At 42.3% G+C, this 20,953-nt stretch overlaps 1 protein-coding gene across 1 annotated transcript in view; it reads right to left on the minus strand.

Moving 5' to 3' along the window:
* Positions 1-3,918: 3,918 nt before the first annotated feature.
* GAD2 (glutamate decarboxylase 2) overlaps positions 3,919-20,953 on the minus strand; it is a 76,098-nt gene continuing 59,063 nt past the window's right edge. Inside the window, exons 13-16 of the mRNA XM_059404154.1 lie at positions 18,775-18,924; positions 13,417-13,524; positions 12,982-13,071; positions 3,919-7,542 (exon numbers count right to left, since the gene is read on the minus strand). Coding sequence (XP_059260137.1) covers positions 7,369-7,542; positions 12,982-13,071; positions 13,417-13,524; positions 18,775-18,924 — 522 coding nt within the window. The 3' untranslated portion in view covers positions 3,919-7,368. The remainder of the gene's footprint in view (positions 7,543-12,981; positions 13,072-13,416; positions 13,525-18,774; positions 18,925-20,953) is intronic.

Genomic DNA, 20,953 nt, shown 5'->3' on the forward strand with positions numbered 1-20,953 from the left:
GGTAACAATGGAGTTGGGAGATGTAGGCAGGGAATTAAGGTAGAGCAGAGGAAATCAAGCTGCCTAGCATGGCTGGGTAGGTCCCGAGGCTTCACCAGGAGTCTCATCTTAGTGCAAAGTGCTGCTTGTGCTGTGAATTCACTGACTTTGGAAAATGGCTAAACTTCTCTAAGCCTCAGTTTTCCCAACTGTCAAATGAAGGTGCTGGATTAACATATGAGAGCATCCAGGGGCCCCTGAGGGGTGCAGGTGTTTGAACATCTAGCTCTTAGTTTCGGCTTAGGTCATGACCTCGGGGTTGGAAAGCTGGGCTTGTGTCCAGCCCTGGGTCCAGCTCTGCCTTCAGGGAGGAGTCTGCTTGGGTTTCTCTCTCCCTTTCCCTTGGCCCCCTCTCCCCTTGCTCATTCTCTCTTTCTCAAATAAATCTTTTAAAAAATATATGAAAGTATCTGGCATATGGTAACTCCTCAATACAAGTTAGCTGAATTCATTAATGCCTCCTAAGGGCCTTCCGGATTTATAAACCTATAATCTCCGCCCCCCCCCACTTAGTCCTTTTATTTATTATTAATTTAATTTTTTTTTTTTTTTACTTTTTAAGTAGGATCCATGCCCCATGTGGGGCTTGAACTTACAACCCTGAGATCAAGAGTCACAGGTTCTACTGGCTGAGCCAGCCAGGCACTCCCTACTTATTTATTTTTAAAATTGAAGTATAGTAGACACACAATGTTACATTAATTTCAGGTGTACAACATAGTGGTTAGACAAATTTATGCAAGATGTTATACTCACCACAAGTGTAACCCATCTGTCACTCTACAGCATTATGACAATATTATTGACTATATTCTCCATGCTCTACCTTTTATTCCTAAGACATATTCATTTCATAACTGGAAGCTTGTATCTCCCCCACCCCTTCACCCATTTTGCTCATCTCCTACCCTCTCTTCTTTTCTGGAAACCCATCCATTTGTTCTCTGGATTTGTGGGTCTATTTCTGCTTTATATTTGTGTTTATTCATCTGGTTTTTTTTTCTTTTAGATTCCACATATAAGTAAAGTCATATAGTATTTGTCTTTCTCATATAATATTTGTCTGACATATTTCTTTTAACATAATACTCTCTAGGTCCAACCATGTTGTTGCAAATGACAAGATCTCATACTGTTTTATGGCTGAGTAGTATTCCATTGTGTGTGTGTGTATCTTTGCCTAATATATATATATATATATATCTCACATCTCTATCTATCTAAATACTACATCTTTATCTATTCATCTCTTGATGGACACTTGGGTTGTTTCTGCATCTTAGCTGTTGTAAACAATGCTGCTCTAAACATAAAAGGGCATGTATCCTTTCAAATTAGTGTTTGTTTTCTTTGGCAAATACTCAGCAGTGGAATTACTGTATCATATGGTATTTCTTTTGTTAAAAAATATTTTGGGGCACCTGGGTGGCTCAGTCCGTTAAGCATCTGCCTCTGGCTCAGATCATTATCTCAGAGTTCTGGAATGGAGTCCCTCTTTGGGGTTTCTGCTCAGTTGGGAGTCTGTTTCTCCCTCTCCTCTGGTGCCCCTCCTGCTTGTGTTCTCTCATCCTTATCAAATAAATAAATAAATAAATAAAATCTTTAAAACAAAATATTTTGAGGAACATCCGTACTGTTGTCCACAGAGGCTGCACCAGTTTACAGTCACACCTACAGTGAACAAGGGTTCCTCTTTCTTCACACCTTCGCCAAACTTGTCTCTTGTCTTTTTCATTCTAGCTATTTTTATGCATGTAAGATGGTATCTTATTAAGGTTTTTTGGTTTTTATGTTTTATTTGTATTTCCCAGATGATGAGAGAAAATGAGCACCTTTTCAAATGCCTGTTAGCCATCTGTATGTCTTCTTTGGAAAATTATCTGTTCAGGTCCTCTGCCCATTTTTCATCAGATTATTTGATTTTCTTCGTGTTGGGTTGCATAAGTTCTTTATATATTTTGGATGTCCACCCTTTATCAGATGTATCAGCTAAAAATATCTTCTCCCATTCAGCATATAAACCTGTAATCTTTAAGATTTTATTTATTTATTTGACACAGAGAGAGAGATCACAAGTAGGCAGAGCAGCAAGCGGAGAGAGAGGGGGAAGCAGGCTCCGTACTGAGCAGAGAGCCTGATGCGGTGCTCGATCCCAGGACCCTGGGATCATGACCTGAGCTGAAGGCAGAGACTTTAACCCACTGAGCCACCCAGGCGCCCCTAAACCTGTAATTGTAAACCACCTACATTCTTCCTTGGAGATCAAGTGCACCCCCATCCCCCATTTTCTCAGCTGAGGATGTTGTCTTGTCTAGAATCACACCACACACCAGGGGAAGATCCAGTGATGGTATGGATGGTGTGCCTTCTACTTGTGGGACACCAGTGGAGTCTGCACAATTTTTGGGGGGGTATGTGTGTTGCTGGAGGGGAGGACAAAGAGAGGGGTGATAATGTAGAAGGATGAGAAATAGACTCTGCTTATAATCTATGTTGGTCAAACAGAAGAAGCTACAAAAGATGGTATCTCCAGCCTGAGCGTGTTAGACGAGTGCCCGTGAAACTACTGACCAAGAGCAAGTAGTTGGGGAATTCAGAAGGTGACAAAGCTGACTTGTAGAAGTCTTATATAATTACCAGCATTGGTATAAGAACAAGAGTGTTGGATGCAAAGAACTTTTTGGATGCAAAGCACTATGCTGAGTGCTATACATACATTTTATTTAACCCCCACCAAAACCTCATGAAGAAGTCTACTATTGTAACACTATCCATGAGATTCTGCTTCTTAGGGCAAGGAGGAATGGGAGATTTTTCCAAGGATGAGGGAGTAATGTAAACAAAGGCAGTAATGCACAAAATGTTGTCTCCTTTTGCTGTTGTCTTGGTTCTCCTATAAGCAATATTGAAATTATCTAGAAACCTTTTCTCCCCCTTTTTATTGTGTCCTCCCCCCCAGCCCTGTGTCTGCCTGAGGTAGTATCTGTTTACTCTAGACTAAAAACTTTAAGCGCATCTTGAGCCCACTGGGGCAGTCTGGACCTGATAAGGCACATTAGGATATATTCCACCAATTAGATTCCCATTGTTTTCTAGTGTTTAACCTGACAGCCCCTCTTTAGCTCTAAGAGGACTGGAAAAAAGCCCCTGAACATGATACCCCCAAGATTCAGAACCCACAGAGGTGCAGAAATAACCAATAATATAGAAGAACGTACACATAGCCCAGGTATATATAGCACTGGATCATGGGCCTGAATTATCCATGTCCCAGCTCTCCTGAAAGCTGTGTGGGCCTCTCTGGCTTTCCCGGGCCACAGGCCATAGACTATAGGTTTTGCTATAGATTTGAGACCAGGGAAATGGGAACATCAACTGAATATTTGCTACTGTTGTAACATTATTATATTTTTAATTGTGATCATCATATTGAGGACTTTGTTTTGTTTTTAGGAGCCCATACCTTGTACAGATTCATATAAAAATAATTTGGTGTTAGGGAGGACGTGGGGTGGGGGAATAGGTGAAAAAATATTCAGTCTCTGAATCAGTAAATGTTGAAGCGAGGTGAAAACTTGTAAGAATTTGTTTTACTATTTTCTCTACTTTTATATGTATATGAAATTTTCCATAATAAAATGTTTTCTAAAAAAAAGGACTGGATCAGCTTCAAGGATTGAAGCATGGGGGGTAAAACAATATCCTTCAAAAGTGACAGTAAGAGTGATGGCAGAAGTAAGAGCTCCTTTTTCCCAATGAAGACCCAAAGACCCTCAGAGCTCTGTGAAAGGCAAGGGCCTTGTATTCAGGGAACGTGTTAAAAATGAGCTCCACAACAAGGCAAAGTCAGAAATATGCAAGCAGAGCCTGAGACGTGACCACATTTACACATTTATTCATTTATTTGGGTTTAGAGAGACAACACAGATAAAATACTTTGATCATACACAAGTTTATATTTGGTAAGAAGAACAGGTTGCCACGTGTTTATATGTTTTATTTTTTTCTGTCTTTAGTAAATGGTGTAATGTTGGGGAGATGCCGATGTCTTTCAGAAACACCAATTGGGAACAGTATTTTGGAGCACAAAACTAATAAATACACAGTGTTTGTACGTAGCATCTGAAAACAGGAGAGCACGTGCAAGATGATACCCACCGTGAGGGTCCTTGATTCCCTATCCTGCTGCTATATTTACACCCTACTGTATTTATACCAGAACTTCCATGTCCTAAGGAGTGGCTCCTACTCCAAACCCCAGTGGGGACGATACCTGCAATTTGGGCGGTTTGTGACACTCCATATGGGTCTCCTCTATTCTCGGAGATGAGCGGCGTTCCCCTTGCATTTTTGTGCAATCACACTGTTCTCAAAGGAGATTTCTCAGTAGGGAGCTTAGCCGAGGGCATGTTCTCTATTAGAGCAGATGTGGAGGGCATACAGTTTAGCAGAGAGAGGGAGAGAGCGCGCACAGAACAGAAGCGGGTGTTGTTCTCATAATATCGATACAGCTACCACACAGAAAAAGACATGTCAATAATATATTGTACAAGCTTTTACAGCAACACAGTTGATTTGCAACACTGTACAGTTCAGAGCTAAAGTGCACAACCCCAATCTGAGGTGACAAGACAGTACTATCAATATAAGGAAGGCAACACAATTTATACACACGATTGATTTCCTTTGCTTTCTTCACAGCCTTGTGACAGTACACAAAGTCAATACTGTTTCTGCATCTCAGATAAAGACATACCACACCTTTTGTTCAAGTATTTAAAAATAATAAACACAATATTGCTGAATAAATGAAAATGGCCATGCCAAATCTAATTAAGCTAACCCTAGACTTTTCTAAAATTTGGAAAGGATGGTCCCACATAAAGGTCTTTGGCACTGGAATTTGAGCTAATGTTCACAATCACCTCCCTCCCTCTCTCTCTTCCAAGTAGATTACAGACCTAATTTAAAGAATATTTTATTAGACTATTGGGACCTATTAGGCTTTTATTTACCTCCTTTGCTGGATTGTGGTTGGCAGGGATTTCACTGCATAGAATTGAGCAAGACTCCCAGCCAACTTGGGGAAGGATCTGGAAGGGACAGGGAGAGGGGAAAACAACCTATTTGTAAAAATTATTTTGCTGGAATTTCATACACGGGTGCAAATGCTTCTCCTTTTAAATTACATCATACCATCAAGTTAAAAAGCAGCAGCTTCTCATAGAGGATCTGTACTGCAAGGTATAGCATTCTAAAGTTGAGAGGCGTCTATCCATGTCAGGGTCCTGGGCTTCACTGTCTTCTCCAAGCAGGACAGTGGGTTTGACAGTTAGTGTCTCTGCCTCTGAGGTAGGACCTTTTGGCCTGAGGCTCCAGATAGAGGGCAGCTATGTGCTTAGTCTCAATGGCCCATTTCTAGAAAGGAAAAGGATGCTTGGCCATGAGACATAACCTAGAATGGGAGGCTATTCCTTCATGAAATTCTGGGGCACAGATAAAAGTTTTCTCCTAATCATCATAGGGAACCCATTTTCTTCCTAGACAGGAAAGACCCAGACCTATGTTCCTTTCAAGTGTCAGTGTTCTTGGATGTAATGGGAGAAAGAATGTAGGGGCAAGCTCATGCAGATTCCAGGTAGTTGGATCTTGTGGTTATATTATAGGCCATTTCTTTCTTTCTTCTCTTGTATACCTACAGTCTTTCTAAGGTACATATAGAAAGAATGAATGTTCTAAGTTGCTACCTGCAGTCCGCAGAGATGAGTCTGTAGTCATCTCACTAGTACTTGGAACCCGACAAACTGTGGTCCCACAAATATCTGTGGGAGCTCTTGTTAGCTTGGGTCTCTCCATAAGGTTTTCAGGGGAAGAAGAATGCTTTAAAATGTTATCTTGAATTCTAAGGATCTTACTATCTCTGCATATTCTGGTCACTTTGGATCTTGATGAGTGGCAGATAAAAGAAGGTTCTAGGATGCTGTCTCAAAATTTCAGTGAGGAGACCACTTCACAAGAGGAAAATAACCACCCATAGGATAGAAATTAATTATTTGAGATTCCAGTGATTAGGAGCCCAGCAGGAGAGAACTTTTGGGGGTAGGAGAGGGGAGGGAATGGGAATAAGCAATTACCCAGGAGGTAAATGACTCCTTCCTGGACAGTGACAATATGGTGCCCAGGATGACTTCATTGTTCTCACACAGAGATCTCTTCTCTCAAGGCCGAGTTTAATTTTCTGGGCTCACCACCTTCTGGAGTGTGCGTCATTTCTTTTTGTTCAGGCTGATTAGATTTTATTTTTATTTTCCCTAATTAATCCAAATGACCTAATAAAAGAATATGGTTTGGGAAGATGCCTCAAGAATGGGCATCCACCTTCTGTTCAAAAAAGCTGAACTGGAAAGCAGAGTCCAAACAATTACCCTAGTTTTAGTCTAAGATGAAGCTTGGCTTTTCATACTTATTGAGTGGGTCTGCTCACGGTCAACTGGGCAGAAAACTCAACTGAGAAGAGAATCATTTTGTCGATCTGGTCAGTCATTTTAAAGAACCTACAATATTCTTTTGTGTTTGTTTTGTAATACTAACTTTAGAGATATGGTAAGCCCTCACATGAATAGAAAGAAGGCATCATACCTTTTAAGAATTTTGTGGGCCTATGTTTCAAAATAACTTTACTCAGTGTTTTATTGTGCCTCCATTAAAAGAAAGAGAAAAAAAATCCGACTTGGTTTTTATATCTGCCCCTGCAGTTTGTATAACCCATATAAAATAAAAATCTATATGTTACAAAATAGGATTTATTTTTAATATATATATTTTCCTTTTGTAAAATTATATGTATTTAAATACATTTGAAATGTTGCTATAGGTAAATTAGAAATTTTTTTTCTAATACTATGAAAAAGGCAAGAGTTTTTATTGTCAACATACATTTTATATGTACTTTTTCCTTTGGACTGCACCCCAAAGAACCTTTTAGGATTCAGGGGCAATTTGGCACTATTCAATCCTACTACTCTGAAGTGAAAATAAAGCTTGATTTGCATACTATATTAAAAGTAAGGGAAGTAGTTATAACAATTTTAAGCTTTTCATTATTGATTAGAACACAGCCTTTTGTCACTAATTTTTAGAGAGGTATTCTAAACTTAGGAAAGGATTTTTAAAAGGAGCAATGTCTTTTGGATTTTTAAACTGTACTCTACTTTGACACCACAATATAGAAATAGATTTACTTTGGAACAAACTACAAATACATTCACACAGTTTGTGACAACTTAATTGTCTACCTAGAGAATTGAAACAGCTTAGTGAGCTATGTTATTATAAATCTTGTCCAAGGCGTTCTATTTCTTCAATCAGGAAGTCAATGTCTTGGTGAGTTGCTGCGGGGTTTGAGATGACCATGCGGAAGAAATTGACCTTGTCTCCCAAGGGCTGGTAGCTGACCATTGTGGTCCCATACTCCATCATTCTGGCTTTAATCACTGGGGCCACCTGTGGGAGAGACCAGAGCCACATGGTGATCCCTGGGGACTCTTCCTCTACTAAAAGAGCCCAATATCAAGTAGCATTTTGAGTTTTTAAGTAAACAACCAGACTCATATTTGTTTCAATTAAAGGAACTGTCCCCAAGGTTTTGTTTTTTGTTTTTTCTGTATCAGAGCACTAGGACAGTTTAATACATCCAAATTCTTGAAAGTGATGAGATGAGTGATAAATGATAGGCTCTCAGGTGCTTGCCCCCTCATCCTTGACCTTGTGAAAAAGAAAACTGCAGACCCCAATGGAGTCACACTAGGCCACATCACCAACCCTGGGCTTTATACCTAACCCAACTGCCCTTTCAACTTCCCCCAGGAATATACTCTTAACTGGTCAGTAAGGAATCCTCTGGTCAGCACCAATATGGTACTTAGTCACATGGCCCCTCCCCATCCCCCAAAGAAACATGAGGTAATCACCTCATAAGACCCTTTTCCCCAAAGAAAGACAAGCTCACCCAAAATAATTCTCTTTTCTGTTTGTGACTTCCTTGTCCTGCCTTTAAAAACCTCTCCCTTTCTATAGCCCCTTGGAGCTCCCATCTACTTCCTAGATGGGATGCTGCCTAACACCAGTTTGATCTTTAAAACATACTCAGCTGAGGTTTTTTTTTTTTTTTTATTTAACAACTTGGAGTTATGGATTTGGGAGAATGGGAAGAATTGGGTATTGGTTCAAGGCTAAATGGTTTAGCAATATAAACATTTTCAGGGAGGACTTTTTGTTTTTTTCCTCAGTAGATGTAAAAACACTGGAAATAGAACATAGCACAGAGAATGGTTACCAAGAGATAAGCCTCAATCTCCAGTGATGTCTGAAAATAAGCAGAATTTTGAGGCCTTAAAGCACTTTTCTTTCTTGAGACCCTAAAGCCTTTCAGTTTCTCTACATTCTCCCTTTGCATTACCTCAGTTTGTAAGATTTTTTTGAAATACATTCCTTAATCATGATGGAAATCAGCTGAGGCCAAAAGCAGAGCCCACAAAGACTTAATATTACAGACGAGGATCACAGGCGAGATTTTACCCCATGTATGCCGGAATGATTACAGCGTTAGTAGTTCTCTGATGACTGTGTAGGAGATGAAGTTCAAATTCTTCAGCTCAGTGCAAAGGTATTTTGTCCCCCAAATCTGGGAACTCATCTTCCAGTGCTCTCTAAAATCAGTCTTCAACTCTGACAAGACGTACAGTCAAAATCCCTTGAATATGCCACATATATTTTTCTCCCTTTACACTTGTTCTCATTCCTACTGTGTCACACATGTTGTCTTGGACACGAGTCCCCCTTCTCTCCCAAGTCACATCCTACACATACTCCAAGACTCCCCCACAGACCTACAACCACGATGAAGCCTTTCCTGACTCCCCTAGTCCAGTAGCATCTTTTCTCTTTTAAGTGGTAAACACATCATCCTTGCCCATGACATCTGTTTATAGATTTCCTTGTCCTATTCCTTAATTGAAATGTAAATACATACATACATACAAAAGGAATTCCAAATCCATGTGTCTGTAGGAATTTCAGGAAGAATCACATAGCTATTCCTTAATTTTTATTTGTGTAATAAATCATGCTTATTCTTCAGAACTGATTAAAAACAAGGTATGATAATGCTTTACTTAGTGAATTAAATTCTGATTTCATTTTCATGGGCAATCCAAGCAAAACCATATAGAAATGGTATTTTTTATTAAAGACAATCATCTCTAACTTTTCAGATAAATCAATTCAAGCCAAAGGTCAAAAATTTAAATAGTAACAGTCATCATTCCAAACAGGTTTTAGTATAAAGTCAGATAGAATCCCTCCAGTTGCTGAAGCTAGCTAGCTTGGAGAAATCACAGCTGTCTAAATACATCTGACTTTTGGCTGCTTCCAGAAAATGTAGATGAACTAAAATTAGCAGGAATATGGAACATCTACTTCATTGCATAATCACTAATTGCAAGTACAGAAGGAAAATAAGAGTCAGACTCTTCTGACGAGTCTATAGCATTTTCTCTTATTTCTAGATGTTGTCTTCTGATCTCATTCTTGGATTTGTTGAATAAAGATAGTCAGGAAAGAGAGGCTACATGTTGAAGGTTTCACTAAAGACCTCAGCAGAAGTTCTTGGGGCTGCCTTATGAGTTTTAGGGTGTCATTTTCTCCCTTGTGTCATTAGATTTTTCAATCCCTTAGAAAACGATAACCAGAGAACTATCCCATAATTCGAATCCACTTTTTTTTTTTTTCTCCCAAGAGATCTCAGGTTAAAATCATGGAGTCATGGAAATGTATTTTTCCACTATGTGTCACAAAACCTTTTTGTTTCAAAATCTTGGAATCATGAATGAAATTTCTGGAAAAACGAAAAAGCAGATGATCTATTTTATTTTATCTCCACTGTTTTCCCTCTGGGATCGTGTGCGCGTGTGTGTGTGTGCGCGCGCACGCGCGCGCACATGCATGCGTGCACACATGTGTGTAGGTTTACTGGTCCCTAGACATTATATTTTAAGGGCTTTGTACTGAAGAAGAAGCTTTTCTGTGACCCTGAAAAATTACTGATATAAATAAACAAAAGTTAACCCTGATATTTTATGTGGTTGTATTGTGAATGCCAACTCTGACTTGCTGAATTCTCTATCTTGAAAATGGAATCCCAGAAGAGGAAAAAATTAAGAGAACTCACTTTGCAATCCCTAGACTTTCAAATTTGAATTACCAACTGTATAAAATAATTGACTTCTATTCTCACGGCTCTCCCCAAGAAATTATCTCCATTCCCATCGTAGTTTATGTGATTTGCTAAAACCTGAGAGGCATCTGGAGAGAGCTGTATTAAAATGGGGGGAATTCAGAGTTGATTTTTGCACAGAAAGTGATGGGAAACCTTACTTTCTATTCTGTTTTCCCATCTTGCCCCATCCCTCAGCCCAGCAATAATGAATTGATTCAACAATTGAAATTGGCCAGATTATTCCATGGACTCTGTCTGGACAGTGGGTTCATAAAAGAAGTAAAGCCTGTAAGAATGGAAACATCTAATTTTTAACTAACTTGTTAAACAAAATTAGTTATGGGTAAGATGATACATCCTATGGAAAAGCCACATCCTAAAACCCCAGGAAAAAAAAATACTAATTCTTTCCTGTCAAATGACAACAGGCCCCTTGTTACCTCCCTAGCATCTTCTTCAGTGGGACCCTCACCCTGCCTCCCTCCCACCTCTTGAGCTTGATTTCTGGGAATGAGCAAATGAGCCAACTTCACTAACACTTCAGACGTGACCATGACCCCTTCTACCCAGACACATGCACCAACAGATCCCCATTCTAGAAGCTTTCTTCCATGCATTCCTCTAGGTCAGTGGCTCTGAGGCTGGGCTGGACCTTGGGATCACCTGGAGAACTTTTAGAACCATTCCCAAGCCCATCCAAAACCAAATGGATTAAATTCTCAGGGTTAAGACCTGGTCACCGGTGTTTTCTGTAAAACTTCAGGCTGACGCTAGTGTGTGGCCAGGATTGTAAACCATTACTCTAATTCGGAAGCTTGACTGAAACACCTTAACCATGCGTCGGTTTCCTCCTGAGGAGGGTTTGATCCTGGATGGTCTCCTGGCAAGTGTTCACATTTATAAGCCTTTCTGGAGGTTTTAAACAACACAAAATCCTGCTGTTTGACATAGAAGGAAATGAAGTATTCGGAAAGGTCAGTGAGGCAGCCCAGGCTCCTTTGCATTGGGGGAGAGGGCCTTCCCTGCTCCTGGCAGCGGCTGGAGGAAGTCCCCTTCTTTGTGATAAATGGAAAACCAATGAACCAACTAACCCAGCCTCTGAGATCCAAATGGACACAATCATGCCTAGTTTCCTATTCCTCAACACTGGGATGTGGCCCCACATTTACCTCCCTTCAAGATTCTCTTTGGGTTCATCATAAACCAAATTCACCCGTGTGGAGATGATGAGAGCAGGAGAGGAAAAAAGATCAAGGGTATCTTACTGGCCACAGAAGACTCTGAATCTCAAGCCCTTTGGCTCTGGACTCAGTGATTTGGGGAAAGTGATTTTTTTTCCTTCCCTGTGCTTCAGTTTCCTCATCAGGAAAATGGGGAGACAGCAGTGCTTCCCACACTAGGTTTCTCAGATTGAAGTAAGTGTCAGGCCCACGATGGGGCTGCTCCTGTCCAGATATCACATCAGGAAACAGACACTTAACTTTCACATCCTTGTAAGTGCTCTGTTTGACAAGAAGCATGGAAAATCTAGTCAGCCAAACCCCAAGACCAAGCCAACCCCAGCTCTGTACTTATTTTGTTGTTCCTCACTCATTTTTTCTTTCTTTTTTAGAGAGAGTGAGAGAGGGTGCATGAGTGTGTGTGTGCAAGCACACAAATGGGGAGGGAAAGCGAGAATCTCAAGCTTGTCCCTCACCCAGTGCGGAGTGCAACACGTAGCTCCATCTCACGACCCTGAAATCATGACCTGAGCCAAAATCAAGAGTTGGACACGTAACCAACTGAGTCACCCAGGTGCCCCTCCTTATTCATTTTCTATCTTTCTCTTCTTGTTCCTTGTTCTTAATCCTATAAAAGCTTCTTGCATTCCACCCCATTCTGCAGTTCTGTGGGAATGGAGGCTGCCTGCTTCATGAACTATTTAATCAAGTTTGCTTACATCACCTAAATTGTCTTCTTTAGTCATTTCTAACACTTATGATAGTTGAGTGATCTAATGCTAGATCAGAGTTGAGCCTGGGGCACGGTGTGCGCTCTACATGGTGGCTATTAGTATTGTTCCTGTCCTGGTCCCTTCTGGGGTTCACCATAGCTCTAAAGACTCCACAGGGTGGCCTTGACTTTAGCATCTCAAGGGGGTCAGCAGTGGCTCGGATTTCTAACCATTGCCGGCTCCTGAAATCTCTTCTGTGCTTCTAACAGTTTTGCTGGGCAGGTCAGCCAACTGCACCAAGGTTCTTACTGCATCGTGAATGGAAGCAAAACTGTCACCTGATGGCTTATTTTAAGATAGCATAAACTGGCCCTCAGAAGAAAAGAAGCTGGGGCACCTGCGTGGCTCAGTGGGTTGAGTCTCTGCCTTCAGCTTGGGTCCTGATTTCAGGGTCCTGGGATGGAGCCCCGCATCAGGGTCTCTGCTCAGTGGGGAGCCTGCCTCCCCCTCTCTCTCTGCCTGCCTCTCTGCCTACTTGTGATCTCTCTTTGTCAAATAAATTTTAAAAAATCTTTAAAAAAAAAAGAAGAAAAGAAGCAAACAGAGTAGTCAAAATTCTAGATATACCAGCTCTGAATGGCTTTGTTTCGTAGGAGCCCCAGAGAGACGCCGTGCATGTGAAAGGCCCAGTGGACGCACCGAGGTCTGGGCCAGAAAAGCCTGTATCCCTTACCTTTGAGAGGCGGCTCATTCTCTCTTCATTGTCTTCCAGGACACGCAAACTTGGTGGCACGTACCAGAAGCAGACATTTGTGTGCTGAGGCTACAAGGAAGAAAGTAAGGTTCACACTAGGCGCATCGTGGCAATTTAGAAAATCCCAAGGGCATTTCAAATCTATTCTGCAGCTTCCCAATAGAATTCCTATTTTAAACCCATAATCATTTTGCAGTGCCTGACTCTCATCACACTATACAGAGTTGGTTTTGTGAGTTTGAGTTTTTTACTCCAGCTTAGAACAGCGACCCCATCAGCCCGGCTTCTCCTTTGTAATGGCTCCACTTACCTGGACAGTATGTGATTGACATAACAACAAAAACAACAAAAAAATCAGTGATCAGTACTGGAACTGACTAAACTTTCTGGGACCGTAGAGACAGGAATACGTACCTTTCCATCAAACACCATTTCGTATCCTTCTCGGTTTTTTATGATATTGTATAAATACTCTGCCAACTCCAAGCACTTATCAATATGTGCTTCAAACCCAGTGGTGCCCTGAGTGAGAGAAGAAGAAAGCTTATCAGGCAGCCTGAGGAAGGTGGGTGGGCTCCCCGTGGACTGATTTCTCTGGAGACTGAGGCTTTCTCTGCCACTTCCGCCTCAGCTCTGCCCCATCCTTTCCTCGCCCAAGACTGTGCTTCCGAGGCTTTTCTGGTGATTATTTCTCCCTTGATGCTCTCACCTCAGGTGTTTTTGTTCCTTTCATGTCATCACAGCTCCCTACAGCGGATTCCTTTTCTTCCCGAGCCCCCATTCTCTAGGCAATTATTTTGATTACTCGAGGGGAAAATTTGCCTCTGCCATTCCAAGGGTAATTATGGAAGTCATTAATGACAGAAGCAGCATCCTCAGAGGGCCCTCCGCAGGCCTGCTTAGTCCCTGCCCATCATGAAAAGGTACCATTTCCGGATCCCACTTTTGTTCACTAATGTACCCCCATTATAGAACAAATAGGCTAGGTACTCAGTGAATATTTGTTGAACAAAATGAATGTATGAAGCTTAAGGGGCCCACAGGTGCTTTGTTAGCCTGTCATTCTGCAAAAAGCTCATTAGATTTCTTCTCTGGGTATACATGACTCATAGGTTCGTAATGGGGGAACATTATCAGGGCGGTCTTTCAGTTCCAGGCACTAGACGCCCAGGACCTGGACTTGGGAAAACAAGACTAGAGCCGTGGACTGGAGCTGTTCCACTTCAGGGAATGAATTTTCTTTCTTTTCTTTCTTTTTTTTTTTTAAAGATTTTATTTATTCATTTGACAGACAGAGATCACAAGTAGACAGAGAGGCAGGCAGAGAGAGAGAGGAGGAAGCAGGCTCCCTGCCTAGCAGAGAGCCCGATGCGGGGCTCGATCCCAGGACCCCGGGATCATGACCTGAGCCAAAGGCAGAGACTTTAACCCACTGAGCCACCCAGGGGCCCCAGGGAATGACTTTTCAAAACGGCTTTCCTCCTAACTCCTTCAGCATTTGGGGAGGGCTCATGGAAAGCTTAGACAAACAGCTAATGCTCAAACAGCTAATGCTCAGATTAATCAACCAGTGATTAATCCAACATGGAAACTGGAGGGAGCAGCTATAATGGCCGTAAGATGGGCCCACACTCCTACTGATGGTCACGTCCTCTCAGCTAAAAGGGAGAGGCAGCACAGCCAGTGCTCTAACATCTGAAGCCTTAAAAAATCTGATGGGTTCAGGAATCATTTCTACGGAGATTGCTGCCCTCGTTGATTGATCAAAGAGTCTGACTGGTTCCTGATGACCCCAAGGAAGGACCTTGATTGATGCCTGAACACTTGGGCCAGAACCTACACCATGATGTACTCTATGACTTTGTGATGCCAAGGATTTGGGGCTGGTTTGGACTGACCTTGCTGTTTGCGTATGCTGAGAATGGATCCTCAGTAGGATGGAGGGAAGTTCCATCTGGACCCTTTGGGCCAGTCCAAGGTTGGCTTTAAAGTTGCATGTACCTGATCCAAGATATGGCTGGAACCAGTAGGACTCTGACTGACCCTGTCCAGCCCTATGGCCTTGGCTAATCTTACTGGTCATATGGGAAGGGTGGTACCTGTGTGATATCCCTCCCACACAGGGACATGGTAACATAAAACGAATGCTCTGAAAAGGAGTTTGATCGTATTGCAAAGCCAGGGGGATTATCACAGGCTGGGGGTCAGGGGGGCAGTTCCTGTAGTCTTTGCTTGTTGGGACTTTACTTAAGAGGATCAGGAATAACCTGGCTATCCCTTTAGTTGTAAGCTAAAGAGGTACAAGGCGAAGTGCACAGGAAACTCTCGTGTGCTCTTAGGAGCCTGGCCTCTCTTCATGTTGGATATTTATAGGAATAAGACCCATGTTTTATTTTCAGGGTCTTAAAGGCTTTTAGAAGATTCTCCAAAATGTACTCATTCATCAAATACTTGCTGAGCCCTTGTCATATGCCACACAGTTGTTACTCTGAGAATGACAGCAGCCCCTGGAACACTCCATCAGGCATGGTCTCGCCATGATCTGGGTTGCTATGAAGGAAGCTTGAAGGCTCTGAGGGGCGCGTCTAAGTGGAAGTCTGGACTCCAGCATCCAGGTTACGCGGAAGGAGCCACAGGAGAAGGATGTTTTTTTCCCCTCCCTCTGTGTCCACACACTTAGGATTGGTTCAGATTGCCCTGCCCGAAATGCACGCTCCACAAGGTGTTTCTCTCATTCACTACGGCCTCCCTCTTACCAGCAGGGCTGGCATACACTAGGTGCTCAATGTATATTTGTTGAATGAGTGGATGAATGGATGGGAGTCTCCTTTTAATCCCTGGGGCAGTGTTTTTACACAGTATGCTCTGAGGAGCCATCTGTATTGACATCAGGTTAATTGTGTTAATAACGTAGCTCTGCTGGTTGAAATCCTACGTATTCTACCTATCCTGTTCTACACACTTCCCCAAGGCAACCTCTTAATAAATCATGGTTGGCTCTCAAACTAGGAATGGGCTCCCCATCCTTTTACTTCTCAAGGTGCATCCTCCCCCCCCCTTCTTCTCTCTCTCTCCTCTTTCCTTCTTTCTTTTGTTTGTTCATTCATTTTTTTTTCTATTTACACTGAGTTTTAACCACTGGGGTAATCTGTGAAATCTGGAAAATAATCATCAAGGCTTATTTAGCATTCTCTAATAAAATACAGACAAAATGAAAGATCTCCTGATTAAGAATGGAGCTGAGGGCAGGCACAGGACCTTTGCTCAAGACAGGCTTATATATGGTATTACTGTCTGGAAAGCCTGCCAGCATTCAGATCAAGAAGCTGTTTTTTTTTTTTTCTTTCTTTCATACATTCGCTTTCATCAAGTTCTCTTGGACTTAATGGGATGGCTGTGGTCAGTACATTTAGCTCCATCAGCCATTAACAGATTAAGGATTATTTATAGTCAGGTTCCTAGTTTTCTTGTGGTTTGTACTGCCGAGGAGAAAATGTAGAAATGGGGATTCACTTGAATACCGCAGTCGCCAGGCATCTCCGATAATAGAGGGTTTACTGCTTAATGCTGCCTCCTCCTCAGGATTGTTTTTGCAAGATCATTTTCTCATGCCCGAGGGGATACGAGACAGAACGTCACGGTCAACACTTTCTCAGGTCTTCTTCAGGCAGGCTGACATCTTGCCTGGCTGGCAGCACCGGAGAGCTCTCTGGATGGTAGGACAGAGCTTAGGGCTTTTATCATTATTATCGCTTTGTTTTGCAAAACATGCAGCTTTCAGTCCAAAAAGAAATAGAAGTTGTCTAGATGCTTAAGGTTTGGCATGAGGCATTAAAGGAATATGCATCCCTAGTTTATGGATAAGTTATGCGGCTGCTGGGATAGTTCCTTTTCTCTCTTTTTCGATTCCCTCTCCTGATGCCTTTATTTCGGCGCGTTAGAGCTGAGCTCCTCGGCCCTTATTTCAGGCTTCAGTCGCTCCTGTTGTTGCCTTCACACCTGATGGCCTCCACGGTATTTCTCTTACAGCCAACGACCGCCCCATGCTGGGGAGGAGGCTTCCGCTGGGAAAGGAGCAGCAGGATCTGATGAAGCGTGAGAGGAACACTTTGGGGTAAATACAGCTAATGATCATCCTCTTAATAGAAACGCCGCAGGCCGGGGGGTGAGCAAAAAGGATGATCCTGAGCAATATTTAGAGATCACGCTTTCCTCAACTCCCTAGCTCATGGTCATGTTCATCCCTTTTGATTCCCACCAATCAAGGAAATGAAAAAACGACTCATTTTCGAACAGGTGGCGAGGACGCCAATAATTCCTGTTCCCGATTTACTTATTTTTGCCAAAGGAGACGTTCTAAGCCTCATCTTGGGGTGGTGGGGACCCAGTAAATGTCCTTGTCAGGCTCTCATCTTTCGAGAGAGGAGGGGGCTCGTGCCCATCTTTCCCAGTTCAACAACTCGGGGCAGCTGCTCAATACTTAGCACCACTTAAAGGAAATTCAGGTAGGACAAAGACTTACGGAGGCTCGTCTCAAGAATATGCAAGCCCAGCCATCCCCAGAAACCCTCTGAAAATCTTTTCTGCATTCAGTGAGACCATCTTTCTAGATAAACCACCTTTCCCCCCCCAAATAGCTCTCAAGAATCTTCCGTAAGATAGTTGCTAACTGAACGATTTCACTCCCAAGACCCGCTCTGTTTCCTGTTAGCTACCTGCCTCTCTCCCTGCTCAAGGCTTTCTGTTGACTTTGAAACGTCTTACAAACCAAGACATAGGGAACTTTCTGCTGTGGATGTGGTTCCTTACACAGACGCAATCTGTCGCCTCAACCTGGCAGGTCACAAGTGCCGACCAAGTTAATCTGTGCGTCCTCTAGGATGGGGCACCCCCGTTTGTATGGGCTACTGAGAAAGCATCCAGCTCAATCCGGGGCCCCTCCCTCAAACACAGAGTGCGTCAGGGTCTACCAGGCTCCCTCTAACCTTGCCCTATCTTGTTTCCTTTGTCAAGTCTCCCTTGTGGAGTCTTGGAGCAGTTGTGTTTTCTAACTGTGTGTCTCTGGCATGTCCAGCTGGCTCTGGCCATTGCCTCCTGTGGGAGGTAAATGAAACCAGGTGGGAAGTCACTGATTTGTGACACCAAAATTAGGAATCCGGTCCAAATGAGAAAGAAAACTCTTTGACCTTTCCAGCCTGCTTACATTTCGGCATGCAGGTATCCTCTGTGAAGGCTGCCTACAGAGTTTCTGTTTCTGAGAGGAGTGATCAAGTGTGGTTAAACTCTGGGGTAAACGGAGAAACCTTACGAAAGGAGGTCACTGGGTAGATCCAGGTTTTTTTGTTTTGGTTTGGTTTGGTTTTAAAGAGATGATGGACGATATCCCTTGAAACTTCAAAAGGAAGCTATCGTGGTGCGTTCTGTCCTCCAAACAAAAAGAGGGCATCAACCTCCCAAGGGACCCATCACTGGGCAAAAGCCCAGAGTTGAGAGATGACAACAGCAAGATCACAACAACAGCAAAATGCCTCTTAAGAATCCAGATGTTCTGCTGTAGAAAGCAACCTGGCTTTGTTTTCTAAATGAGTGAGCATGGGAAGCAATTTGGCTTCTGTCCTTGCCCCTGCGGAAGGCAGATATCTAGATATGGGATTAAAGAAGCTTAATCTCGGGTGATTTTCAATTTGGAAATCCATTTTTAACCTCATAATAAGGGTCACCAGATACAGTTTCTGTCTTTAGTCGACACTCGCACGGTCGACCTGTGCTTACCTTTGCCCTCCACATTAGCCATAATTTGAAAACATCGACGTGGCGTCCGCACTGTAGGGCCTTGTCCCCAGTGTCGTAGGACAGGTCATAGTGTTTGTCTTGCTGGAAGAGGTAGGAGGCATGCATCTGGTTGCAACTCTGCATCAATCCCTGGGAGAGAAGAGAAGACTTAGGCAAAACTCCTGACTTGATCAAGTACTCCGTTAGATTTACATTGTGATGAAAATGATTAAGGAAAAAAATTTTTTAAAGGGACACCGAATTTCCTGGAGGAAGAAAGCAGGAAGAATCAAGTGTTTGAAATGGGGCCAGTCGGTACCTTGGCTCAGCTGATTGAGTGACTCTTGATTTCAGCTCAGGTCACGATCTCAGGGTCTTGAAATTGAGCCCTACGTCAGGATCTGCACAGAGCCGGCTTAAGTTTCTCCTTTCTGCCCCTCCCACCACTGTTTGTGTGCTCGGCATGCGCACATGTGCACTGTCTTTTCTCGCTCTCTCTCTGAACAGGTGAAAAATAAAATAAAATGGGACCAATATCCGGACAGGATGAGCTGTTGCGATAGGACAGTTCTGTGGGTTAAATGACTCAGGGTCAAATGTAACTACAGGTTAATAACAAGGGCATATATGCTTTAACTCTCCATTTGAGAGAATGCTTGTTTCTTTAGCAACAATCATAATCAGGGACACCTGGTGGCTCAGTGGTTTAAAGCCTCTGCCTTCAGCTCAGGTCATGATCCCAGGGTCCTGGGATCAAGCCCCACAACAGGCCCTTTGCTCCATGGGGAGCCTGCTTCCTCCTCTCTCTCTCTCTGCCTGCCTCTCCGCCTACTTGTAATCTCTGTCAAGTAAATAAATAAAATCTTAAAAAAAAAAGTAACAATCTTCATCAGAGTATAGTGTTCATTCTTTGAGGGAACATCCTGCTGTTTTGGTTTTGTTGTAATTAAAATACTTTAAAATCCCTTTGGTTCTGTAAAATACTAATAGTCAGATTCATCTAGTGTTTCACCCGTACTTAGTTTAAGGACTTTATCATTTGGCTATTAGGGCTTGCGTCCTCTTTGGAAGTCATAGCTTTTGAGATAGTTTATTGTTATTGTTATGTGCTGAAATCTTTTTTTTTTAATATACATTTTTAAAATTATTTATTTTTTAAATTATTTTTTATAAACATATAATATATTTTTAACCCCAGGGGTACAGGTCTGTGAATCGCCAGGTTTACACACTTCACAGCACTCACCATAGCACATACCCTCCTCAATGTCCATAACCCCACCCCCCTTCTCCCAACCCCCCTCCTCCAGCAAGCCCTCAGTTTGTTTTGTGAGATTAAGAGTCACTTATGGTTTGTCTCCCTCCCAATCCCATCTTGTTTCATTGATTCTTCTCCTACCCCCTTAACCCCCCATGTTGCATCTCCACTTCCTCATATCAGGGAGATCATATGATAGTTGTCTTTCTCTGATTGACTTATTTCGTGTGCTGACATCTAAAACAATAAAGACATTGTTATCCTGAGATGTCTTAAGTACCCAATCTTTCAAATGCCACAGTCCCCTTTCAAGAGTGGTTACTGCTGCATTTTTATACTCAGTTGCTTGGGGTGGTTAGAGTAGGATGTTTCACTGCCAATGATCATTAATTTGTCCCAGCACCAGAAGCTTAGTATGGAAAATGGGTGGCAAAGTGACTGAACTATTCCAAAGAACAGTGAATGAATCATGCGCTCTGACTAAAACAGCATTGTCAGTCTCCTCACCAGAAACCCTACCAGGTTTCCATTTGTCACGAACCACAGGAAGCCTTCAACTCTTTCATTATCTACAGTATAACTGTGATTTTACAAAAGCTTTGGCATTTGTTGTTTTTTTTCCCTTGTGACTCATGACAAGAGAAGACTAAAACATGATCACCTAGTTGAAGTTAGAAGTGAAAATTCTTTAAAAAAAAAAAAAAAAGTACCCAATGAAAACAATGTATTGCAACTACGATTTAACTGAGTCCTGAAAGCCCAGATGGTAGGCAATGAAGCTGGGCTTGACCCTATAGTTTGGGCTTCAATGGCAGTGGAATTCATTGAGAGTGAGGGAAATTAAATAATTGTAATAGAGCCATAGGATGACAATGGATTTGAAAAAGAAAATTTACTCAAAGACCAATAAGATTGAATATT

The sequence above is a fragment of the Mustela nigripes genome, chromosome 6, assembly GCF_022355385.1.
Source record: "Mustela nigripes isolate SB6536 chromosome 6, MUSNIG.SB6536, whole genome shotgun sequence".
NCBI classification, from domain to species: Eukaryota; Metazoa; Chordata; class Mammalia; order Carnivora; family Mustelidae; genus Mustela; species Mustela nigripes.